Source organism: Condylostylus longicornis, unplaced genomic scaffold, assembly GCF_029603195.1.
Source record: "Condylostylus longicornis isolate FDR11 unplaced genomic scaffold, ASM2960319v2 ptg000017l, whole genome shotgun sequence".
NCBI classification, from domain to species: Eukaryota; Metazoa; Arthropoda; class Insecta; order Diptera; family Dolichopodidae; genus Condylostylus; species Condylostylus longicornis.
The window spans coordinates 2417142-2429413 of NW_026577986.1; the positions used below are offsets into that span (position 1 = coordinate 2417142).

The window sequence follows — 12272 nt, forward strand, 5'->3', positions numbered from 1 at the left end:
TGAAATTTAATATTTAAGTTTTAGTTATTATCAGAAGTTGTTGAGGAACTTTTCCAATAATTCAGACGGAACAAAATGAAACTCTACTAAGAGCCAAATTCACATTTTTCTAGGTACGTTAATTAAAAGCTTATTTAGTTATAGTAAAAAAGTGTTTAAAACGCATTTTCATAATTTTCTGGAAATTATTCCAGAAGTTATAAGGATAGTAGTTATAAGGTACAGATATGTTATAGGAGTATTTTTTATAAGAACAGTGTTTGTAATGAATTGATACGTTTATTATGATTCACACTGTATAGTCCGTCCAACCATTGTCAATGTATTTATTAAAAATTTTGATTGTTATTTTAATTGAACTCAATACTGTTATTGCATACATTTGAAAAACTTTTCAATCACGGTAAAATTACCATACAAAATGATCATTTCTGTACTAAAATTTTTTTTCCTACTGTTTTTTATTTACACAAATTACAAATGTATAATTTTAAACTGTTTTCCCTTGTATACAATAAAATTTTCATTAAAAGACAAAATACACCACTGTTTCTGTCATTTTGTAGACAGAAAATTTTTTTGACATTTTATTTTCGTCTTATATTCGTATTTTTATGGTTCTGTAAAGTCATTTACAGAAAAAATACGAAACTTTGTAAAAACAAATACGTAAAATAAAAATCAATATTCCATTCCATTTCTTATAGTCAGTCTGTCAGTTTTCTATATTAACATTTCTGCACCCGGTGTCTTTTTCCTTTCTCTTTTTTTTAATTTTCTATTATATTATGAAGGAACGCAAAAAAAAAAGCAAGAATGTGTTTTTATTTTACATTATAGAGACATATACTTATACATTTTCTCATATGGTATATGATATAATGAAAATTAGATGACAGGAAAATGTATTAGCACCCCTAAAAGTAACACTTTAAATAAGAGAAACTAAGTTGAATTTTTTTGGTTTTTTAAACATATAATCATTTTATGACTCTAAAGCATTTTTTTCTAAATTTATTGTATAAGAATTAAAAATATAGAATTTGTGAAATTTTTAATTTTAAATTTTGAACAATACTTGGCCCTTAGAATTTCTAAAAATTTTATTTTGTTTACAATATCTTAAATATTATGAAAAAATTATGAAAAAATTTATGTGTATAAAAATTTATTTAGGTAATTTTTATGCACAATTTTCATAAAATTAAATGCAAATCATGTAAAAAAAAAGTATATTGAAAATTTCAAAATGACAATATAATATTGTTTTAAAAAATTATAAACTGCTTGATTCCTAGATCTGATTATATTTGATTCTCAGGAATTGATGATACTTTCATATAAGTTAGTGAAACAAAAATAAGTAGCTCAAAAGCAGAGCCCCTCATTAAAAATTGATAAAGAGTTATTAATAATTGTAAAATTGAAAACTGCATTTATAACACAGGTCTTCAATAAAAAATCTAGAAGAATATTCAAACACAAACGTGCATAAAATATTAATGAATACGATCCGTATAAACATTTTTCGACTAGGATGCTAAACCCTGTCAAAATGAGAAATTCCAATACAGAACAGCTTTGTCTAATATTATATACTAAATAATCCAGTCTGCTTTTATTACTCGTCCTGCTCGGTTCAATTTTTAAGTTTTTCCGTCGTATAAGAGAGGAAAATTTTAAAATTTTCTTAAAAAATATTTTTTTTTTATTCCTTTTATAAGAACATTAAAATTATATGATACCATAATTTTTATGAAATTTTTATTTTTATTTGAATGATGTTAAAAAAGGTTTTTACATTTTTAATTCAAATTTTTTAAATGTAAAATCTAATTTTTTTTATGTTATAAAACAAAAATAAATATAAACGAAAAATGTGATATCCTTCGAAAAATTTCAAAAAAACCTTTGAAAATTACCAATAATTTTCTAACACAAACTATATACATATATATATATGTACATATGTATATTCTTAAAGGATTGTGCAACGAATTTATATTTTAATTTTTATTGTTTTGTTTTTTTCCCCTATTATTGGTGTTATAAAATGTTAAAAGAATGTTAAACTGAAAAGGATATTTTTAATCCTCAAAAATGGTAATTATTATTATTGAAATTGGTAATTTTTTAGTAATTTAGAATAAAAAAATAGAAAAAAATTTAAAAAAAAAATTGTTAGAAGGATGTTACGAAAACAAATTTGATATTTTTTTTTCTTGTTGTTTTGTTTTTAAAGTTAAAGAACGCACAACGTCTTTTCATTATAAAATTGTGTATGTAGTAGAATGAGTGGCAAAATATATATAGAAAAGAATAAAAAAAATAAAACATACGGTCTGTAAAGAAAAAAAAAAAGAGGAAAAATAAAAAATCATCATCTAAAAATGAATAGTGTTATACCATTAAAGGGTGTTGTTATCCTTTTGCTATAAAAGAAATCAAAAGAAAAAAAATGAAATAAAAAATATTGAAAAAAATTTCTTTTTCCTTTACTAGTGGTGTTGAGTAAAACACAAAGTATTAAAATTGATCGATTAAAAATCGCATGTTAAACAGTTCTTTTAAAAAATGTTGATTTCGTGTTAAATAAAGAACGGATATTATAAGGTTAAAAATGATGTAAGAATATAAATAGACATACTGTGCTACTAGTACATAAACTATATATACGCTTAATATAGAAAAATACATTCTGTGAAGAAAGTATTAGGATTTGATGATTTTAGAAAACAAAAAAAAAACCGCTTTGAATGACTGTCGTCAAATTGACACTACTGCCCTCTACAGATATGAATTTTTTACGTAAAAATTATTTATTTTATTCTTAATGCTTCAGCTTATCGATTCATTATTATGGAGATTTGTACAATTGATAAGGATATCGAATTAAAAATTTATTTGATAACTTAAATTGCAATTGGAATTTTATGTAACAGGATCTTATAGCATAATAAATTATGCAAATTGCATGATTGATTTGATTAATGTTACCTTTAAGCCTTTTATATCTTATGAACTTGCTGGTATATCATTTTAAATTTTTTTTTGGACAAGAACCGTAAAGCAATTGAATTAGTGCCGAAGGATATACAAAGAGAAATCTGAAAAAGCTTAACCGTGTAAAGATAATTGAGTGTGTTTGTCAAACAGGGACACCACAAGTTAAAAAAACTAAAACGATTTAAGCGACGTATATGTAACGTAAAATTTTGAGAATGAAATTTTTAAATTAAAAATTCAATTTGGAAAATTTTATTATTTAGACCTTTATTTTTCGGACAAATTCAATTGTGTTCAATTTAATTTTATTAAATAATTATTCGATTCACCTGAAATGGCAATATTTCAGATTCACATTTTTTTCAATAATAATTCAAATTATTAATTACAAGCATTCGTTATTGGCAAATAAAAGATATGAAATACAACGACTCATACTGTTTGAAGAAGATAATCTCAGTTCATTTAATTTTCGATGAATTTTATAAATTTAATACTGCGTTAACGAATTCTGCAAAAAATATTTTTTAACAGAATGTAAATATTTGTGCACATTAATATATTTCAGAGTTTCCATATAACGTACATAACAGATATCGTGATATGTTTAGATATATTTTATAATACATTTGCATATAAGATATAAAATAAATTTTTTCCGAATATACTCGTATTAAAGACAAATCGTTTATTTTGTCTATCTTTTAATTTTCTCATCATCTTCATAATTTATTGATTATTTTTTCGTATGAAAGCGCTTTTGAAATTTTTCGCGCAAAAAAATTAATTTAATTTTCATGCAAAATTATTTATTGTTTAGGGTTCAAAAAAGGTACATTGTGTTTGATTTGACTTTTGATTTGAGTTATAAACAATTCAATTAAAATAATTTATGTAAATAATATTAACAATTGTTATATAAATATATGTATGCCTTGTAAATTGATATATGATGTTTAAATGCATAAAATTATTAAAATGCATTAAGATCGAAAAAGTAACAAATATTGTTAAGGGTGTGAAAAATATACAAGATCAGTGAGCTCATCTCATACAATTAAAATTTTCTTTATTTCAAGCAAAATAAAATATGAAAATTTGAGCACGTTGGCAATGTAATTTAATATAAAAATTACTTACATGCACATGCACATACCCATATATAATTGAGTATAGTAGCAGTTTATGTTAAGGTTTGTAATGTTAATGTTGGTGGTTAAACATATTTTGGGAAAGAATTGTTATATATATTAAAATGTTTATCAACATTGTTGCTAATCGAAATTCATGTTGTATAAAGTAAAAGAAATTTTTTTATTCAATCAGTATAGTTTTCGTTTTTAATAAAAATGTGCGATAAAAATTAAATTTTCGGTATTTCTGTAATTTAATTGAATTTTTTTTAATATTAACAAAATTAAAAACAAATGATATGAATTAAAATTTTTCCACTGAAATCAAGCCGTATATGATCATGACCGTATGAACTCATATACGGTCTAGAAGTGTATACATACTATAAAATATACCTAAATATATTTGGTTGTTTAATGTTCTAAGTGAGATTGTGTGTTCTATTTTTATGATTGTAGATGAAAAATAATTCTAATTTTTGAAAAAATATCAAAATATTCTTTACATTCAATTAAGAAAAATCCTTTTGGATATAAATACCGTTAAGATTTTATAATCTTTGTTATCTATAATTTTGATAGTCTGAGATGCTAATTTAATGTCTTACTTTTATATATAAGCTTTCATATATAAGTAAATATTTGTTTTAATTTTAAGCATGTTATTATAGCATATAAAAAAAAGAGTTTAACCTTAAAATTTTATTAATTTTCACCGAACTAATTTTATAGACAAACTGTTATGTTAAACACATGTGCGCTATTGATTTTATTTAATTTATTCTTGACATGTAACTCATTTTCTTGTGTTATTTTAATTTATTTTTATCAGTCATAAATTTAGTAATATTAACTTATAATCATTCCAATTAATAATATAATTACAAACACATATATACAAGAAATTTAAATAAATAAACAAAATATATTATAATATGAATATTAATGTAGAAATGAAATACAAGTGGAAAACATGTAGAAAAAAAATTTTAAAAATAAATTTACATTATGTATATAATAACTTAAGGTTCGAGACTCGGAGTAGCGCTAATGAGCAGCCTTTATCTATAAATATTTTATATATAATTGAATAATTTTTTTTATTTCTTATAACCTTTCTCAATGCAATATTTATTTATAAATTATGTATAAAAATCTATGTATGTTATTTATTCAATTGGCATATATAACAGAATTAATCGGCAAAACGATTGATTTTTAGATTTTGTTTTTGTTGAATTTATTGTTAATTTTCTTAACTCAGTCAATACTTAACAAACTTCAATACACAATTGTTACATGTATAAGTTGAACAATTATTATTATTTTTGCAGAATGCATTAATAGTCTGAGTTTTCACTTCTGTATGTCACTTTTGAATATTTTTATATTATGTAAATAATAACAAGATTTTCTTGGAATTTCATATATGTATATGAGTTAAAAATATAAATGAAAGGGAGCGATAAGCTTTGATATACATTTTTACATGCATTTTATCATATCTAATAATAAATGACAAGATTTTTTTTTAAATTTTGATATTTGACTTCTGTTTTTCAACAAAAATAGCTATTGAATAAATTACTTACAGTAAATTTGTGCTTTAAAAATCATTCTTTGAAATATATTTGAATAATATTGTGCAAGCAAAAGGTTTACTTTGTTAAACTTTTTATAACTTTAAGTTAAATAATAAATAGAAAGGCTTGTGAACTGACGTTTAGAAATTAGAAAAATTACTATAGAGAAATTTTTGAAAAATGATTCGTAATTGAGGACGTTTTTATTGAAATGGTGGTAACAGATAGTGGCATCATTCTTTGTGACGGCGCAGCCTATATAATGAGACAAGAAACTCTTATTTTATCACTTTTGATCCAAATGTCCTTGAAGGACGATAAAAGCCCTTAAAAGTAAAAATTTTATCAGAAGCTTGTATTTCTTAAATTATTTAAATATTTCATGTTTCTATAGAAATTTCTGTTAGACCGCTTCGAAAGTATACGTTTTTTTTTTTTAAATAAAATTTAGTTTGTGAAACAGCGTTTCTTGTTGGAAAAGCACTGCGAATTTTTTTCACTTTAATATGAGACAATTCAAGCACACAATATTAATTTAATTTTTAATTTTTCAGTTTCTCAACTTTTTCTATAATTCCATTTTCTTTTTTAATAAAAAATTAAAGAATTAAAATATATAAATTAAAACATAAACTTAACAATTAATCAAATAATCTATTATGTAATTAAAATATTTTAAAACACTTATAATGAAAGAGAAGGAGAAACAAAAGTGAATAAATAAATAAATATAATAAAAGTGGACATTATAAAAGCTCTTTTATATATGTATGCCAGAAAAGAATGTCGAGTCTTAAAAATGATAGGAAACGTGATGTATACATACATATATACATATATATATACTAAGGTTGCGTGAGCCGTAATGCGAATATAATTTAAGTGAAAATATAAAATGTTCAAAATGAAAAATTTTTCTTTCATTTACCTATAATTATTTAATACTTATATAAATTTATATTAACGAAAAGTTAAATAATAATAAATTATAATTTAAAAAACATAAAAAATAATAAACTTTACTCACCTATATACAAATACCTAAATACATAGCATACTAAATAATATTCCCTAACTGAATATATAAATTAAATAACAATATTTAATTTTAATTTATAAAAATTGATTATGATTTAAAAAAAAAAAACTCATATACACATAAAAACTTATATACAAATGTTTTTTTGTTTAAAAATTCTGTACAAAATTAAAACAAGAGTGGGAAAATTAAAATTCTAAAAAATATACGAGTATATATGTACATTCTGTTATATGTATAACAGTATAATACTCCCACTAATCTATATATTTTGTATAATTAATTATATTGCAAACTAAACAGCAATAATATGTAATGAAATAATTGTGTATAATAAATTTAACAAAAAAATTTAATTAATTTTAATTTTGTTAATTAAAATATCAGTTCAATAATAATAAATTGTTATATTGTTGTTAATTATAAAATTAAATAATAATGTAGTTGTATTTATATTTTAAAAGTTAATTTTATTTATTTCTGGTAAATATGCATAATTATTAATCAAAATTTAAAATTTAATAACAGTAATAATAATAAAATTTAATAGTAACAAAAATAATTGTATGTGTAAACAATATAAATAATATATAACTGTATATAAAAATTAATTATAAAAAAAAAAATAAAGTAAAAGAATATACAAAACCAATAATGGAATATAATGCACACAATACTGGCTCTGGTATGATGAGTGGTGGAAATACAACAAATATCAGTGGTGGTGGTGGCGTTGGTGGCGGTTTAAGTGGTGGTTATATTGGTGATATATCATCAGAAGATTTAGTACATGAATCTGATGCCGGTATTGATGATGTATATGCATCAACTGATAATGATAATAATTTTGAATCAAATTTACGTAGACGTAAAGGTAAAATAATATCGTGTGCCAAAGAAACCATCGAAAATGGTAAGTTTTAAATTTTATATAAAAATTATATTTTATATTAAAATTATTTTATTATAATTTCGAAAATTATATTTACTTCCATTTTGTTTGTGTATATCTATAATCTAAACTATATCATTCAACTTTTTGTTACTAAAGATTATTGGAACTGCCAAATTAGAATGTGAGAATGCTGTTTTATTTTATTCAGAATCTTGAGGCAGCCCCTAAAAGTATGCAAAATTACATTATTTTAAATTTTTGATGTTGAATGAAAATTAAAAAAAAACTGGTTCGTTTAAAAAAAAAAAACTTTCAAAAAAAAAAAAATAAATAAAAGAAGTTTTCAAGACAAGAATGTTGTTACTTATATTAATTAACGGACAGCTTCTATATTTCAATACAGACTCCAGAATTTTTAATCAAAACTTAAAAAAATATATACAAATAGTAATGTATACAGATTATCTCTAACATGTAATCTTTCCCAAATCTTTAGAGAAATTCAATAAACTCGATGGTACATTGATAAGTTTGAGATTAATATTATGAAGAATATGAAGGTGTGAAGAATTATAAAGTTTTACGTAAACAAAGTAGTTAATTCATATTTTCTTTACAAAATATTTTCTAATTCAAAAAAATCATTCCAGCCCTCCTATAATAGGAGGACTAGGATGAGGATATAATATCCTTATAAAAACTTTTGGTATCTATTCTTTTGTATAAATAAGTAAATAAAAAAAGGAATGGAAATTCTAAAAACATATAAAAAAAAAAACAAAATTAAACTGTTTATTTGCAAAAAGTATTATGTAAGAAGGTGATAAAGAAAAGGAAGAAAGTGTTTACGTGTAAGTATATATGTACGTACATAAATATTTATACACGAAATGCTATTATGTACACCTTTATATATATGTAATATGTATGTATATTAAAGTGATGACGTAAATTTTAGGTGTGTGGCAGCGCAAAAATTAAATCAAGTTCTATATCTTATATACATACTTAGTTATGTTTATGAAATTATGTAAATTGGAATGATGTGAAAATTAAAAATTGTAGTTTTCGTTTTTTTAAAGAAGATTCTAATGATATATTAAAATAGCTTTCGATTGAAACTCGGTATTACTTATTTAAATTACCTTAATATTATATTCTCTATAATCTTAAAATCTTCAAGTTACATACATACTTATAAGAATATTTCATTACATACTTGCAGAGATACAGAATAGATTTTAAACTGAATATTGAATTTATGTACATGAGTATATGTATAATATTTATTAGCCATTCTTTATTATGTTTACTCATACTCATTCTATATGCTTATATTGAAAAACAAATGCACATATTAAAAGTTGAAAGGTTTTTGCCTTACGTGCATAATATTGTGCATTTGTTGTATACAAATGTATAAGAAATTGTAGTATTGTCGTATATTATTTATTTGAGTATGTATGTATAATTATAATCATGGTGTGATATTGTATTTCTAACGGATTTGTGTCGTCTAGTCAGGATATAATTTTTTTAATATTATTTCTTTTTTTTATCCTTTAATATTTATTTTCTTCTATATAATGAAAATATTTTCTTTTAATATCAAACTTTACATTTCATAGAAATAATAGTCTATAATGTAAACAAATATTCACTGTTACGTAATATTATAAGGGGAAAAAAAAATATTATGTAGATAAAAAAGAGTTATTAATTTTAAAACTTAGCTATAGAATGATTTTGAGTATATTGTAAATTTTATTTATGCATTTGTTTATCGCTGAATGCGCGATGGCATTGATAATAGAATTTAAGCTGAAACAGGGTGATTTAATATTTTATTAAATCAATTTCAATTTATTGAATGAAATTGTAAGAGTTAAAGGCTTCCTTTAGGACGTTTTTTATATTTAATTTTTTGATTTAAATTTAAAATATCTTCCAATTTGTAAATTCATTTTAACTAAAACGAGAAAAAAAATAGAGTTGACCTTGTCAACTCTGTGATACCCGTACGAATTTGTTATCCTATGTGCGAATAACTAATGTGCCATAACTAACTATGGGGCAGACTATGACTTTAAGTTGCCGTATTACCATATTAATTTATGCAAAATTTCAGTACTATGTGTTATTCAAAATACTGGTTGTGCCAAACTACTATTGATGTTGTATGGCAGCTACCAGAAAGAGCCAAGAAATTTTAGCGAATTTTATCAAGCACATCGGCCCTACTAATATATATTCACTTGTGTGAAATCTCAATATCACAGCTTTTATAGTTTTTGAGATATAGTCAAATAACTTTTGAAGTTGTATGGCAGGTACCAGAAGGTAAGCCAAGTAATTTCAACGACTTTTATGAGACACATTGGCCCTACTAATATATTCGTTTGTGTGAAATTTCAATACCACAGCTTTAATAGTTTCTGAAATATAGTCAAATAACTTTTGAAGTTGTATGGCAGGTATCAGAAGGAGCCAAGTAATTTCAACTACTTTTATGTGATACATTGGCCCTATTAATATATTCGTTTGTATGAAATTTCAATACCATAGCTTTAATAGTTTCTGAAATATAGCCAAATAAATTTTGAAGTTGTATGGCAGCTACCCGAACCGGTACCCCGATCATGTTCAATTTAAATAGGGTTCTGGAACTTACTGCAATAAATCATTTGTGAAAATTTGGTGAACTTAGCTCAATTAGTTTTTGAGTTATCGTTCGGACGGACGGACGGACGGACAGACAAAGCTAAATCAACTCAGAATTTGACGCTGATCAAAAACATACACTTGAGTCTATATGTAACACCGTTATTTCTTAGCGTTACAAACGGTAAGGCAAATTTAGTATACCCTTCGAACATACGTTCGTACGGGTATAATGATTATATCTTATATGGAAAATACTAATTTTTTCCCTGTTGTACTTGTATACAATAATCTTGTGCTTGAAAATGGCAATAAACAGTGTTATCTAATATGGTAAACGAGAAATTTGCGTCTACTACAGATTAATATCCTCTTCACTGAATATACGTATATTCTTTCAAATAAGTCCCAATATTTTATAATAAAAACAGCCCTTGTAGCAAAAAATGTGCGTACACGGGAGGATGCTATTGTTTTCTTTATGTATAAGTTTATCTTTTTGATCGTCGTCCTTAAAATTTTCGCTGTTTTGACAGCATTAAAATAACAGAACAAAAGTTTGAGCTAAACAAATGAAATTAAATTTGAATTAAATAATTAATGGTATAAGGAAAAAAATATTTAAAATTATTTGTGTATCTTCTATAGCTGGTAGCTATATACAATAATTCAATTTATAATAATTTTCTTACAGTAATCTTCTGCTTTCAACTTTCCCTTTTATTCATAATAAGCATGAACTTGTAAATGACATAGAGTGTGGTTGGCGTATAGGCGTATGAACGGGTAAAATTAAAAAATTTTCTTCCACAAACTTGACTCGAATCAGCGACTTACTTATCTTTCTTGGCATAACTGGTTAATTGACTCCTTAATTTCTAAAATTTTCTATGTTATTATTAAAGTTATAAAACAAATAGAATTTACAAAACATATCGAATTTATAATTTCCAGTATATGCAAATAAGTATTTTATGTTCTTCTATTCAAATATTTTAATTGATCTTATTAATTCGGTGTTATTTACTTTAAATAATTTTTATGTATAATGCTTATTTACTAACTTTAATAAGTAAACATGATTTTGTTTATGCTATAAAAGAAAAATTTCTTTTGTAATCCTTTTTAAATTACTTGTTTTTGCAAATAAATAAATTCATTATTTTGGCATTGCGCCATAAGAAAATACAAATATGAAAAAAAAAATTAGTTTTTCTCTGTTTCATTGATTGTGTTTTTCTTTTTAAATTTTTTTGTTTAATATTTGCGTTTTCTATTTAAATTTATTCACATAATAAAACATACAAATTGTAACTTTAAATTTTTATATACCTATATGTAAGAAGAAGTAATGTAGCTAGCACGCCACTAAATCGGAAACGTTTTTCTAAATTTTGCAAAAAAAAAATTTTTTTTTCTTGACATGTTTATAAGGATTTTGTTTTATTTGTAGTAGTTATTCTTTTAAAAATTATCTCATATACACAGTGTTCGAGTTTTTGAATTTTACATTTGTTTTTTAGAAATTTGGAATTTTATCGTCACTTTTTTAATATCAACTACTTTTTAACTTTTCTCCTTTACTAGTTTTGTCATGAAAAGGACGGAAACTATGTAAATTTTACACATAAATTTCAAAGTATTTAAGTAATAGCTTTAATTTGATCGAAGAGTGTATTTTCTATGAAAATTTATCAAGACTCAAACCTTTATTAAATTTTAAACACTAAATTTGGTCAATATTTTACTTATCACTTGAAAATTCAATTTCCTACGTATTTCTACCAATTTTTAACAAAAAACAAGTACTTACGTAATTTCGTCATAAATTTCTCGTCATTAACAGAAATCCAATTGTCTTTGAATGCTTTACGAGAAATTAGACAGAAAATTATGTTATTTTTCTTATTTAGATAATATCATTATCAAATACTAACTTTAACGGTTTCACAAAA

At 23.2% G+C, this 12272-nt stretch overlaps 1 protein-coding gene and 1 long non-coding RNA gene across 2 annotated transcripts in view; both read left to right on the plus strand.

Moving 5' to 3' along the window:
• Positions 1-1992: 1992 nt before the first annotated feature.
• Positions 1993-6859, plus strand: LOC129606132 (uncharacterized). The gene is made up of 3 exons (XR_008696750.1): positions 1993-2103; positions 2243-2625; positions 6277-6859. It is a non-coding gene; the product is annotated as an uncharacterized LOC129606132 (long non-coding RNA).
• A 364-nt stretch (positions 6860-7223) lies between these two features.
• Positions 7224-12272, plus strand: part of LOC129606022 (uncharacterized) — a 100269-nt gene continuing 95220 nt past the window's right edge. Inside the window, exon 1 of the mRNA XM_055516072.1 lies at positions 7224-7674. Within this exon, the coding sequence (XP_055372047.1) occupies positions 7416-7674 (259 nt within the window). The 5' untranslated portion in view covers positions 7224-7415. The remainder of the gene's footprint in view (positions 7675-12272) is intronic.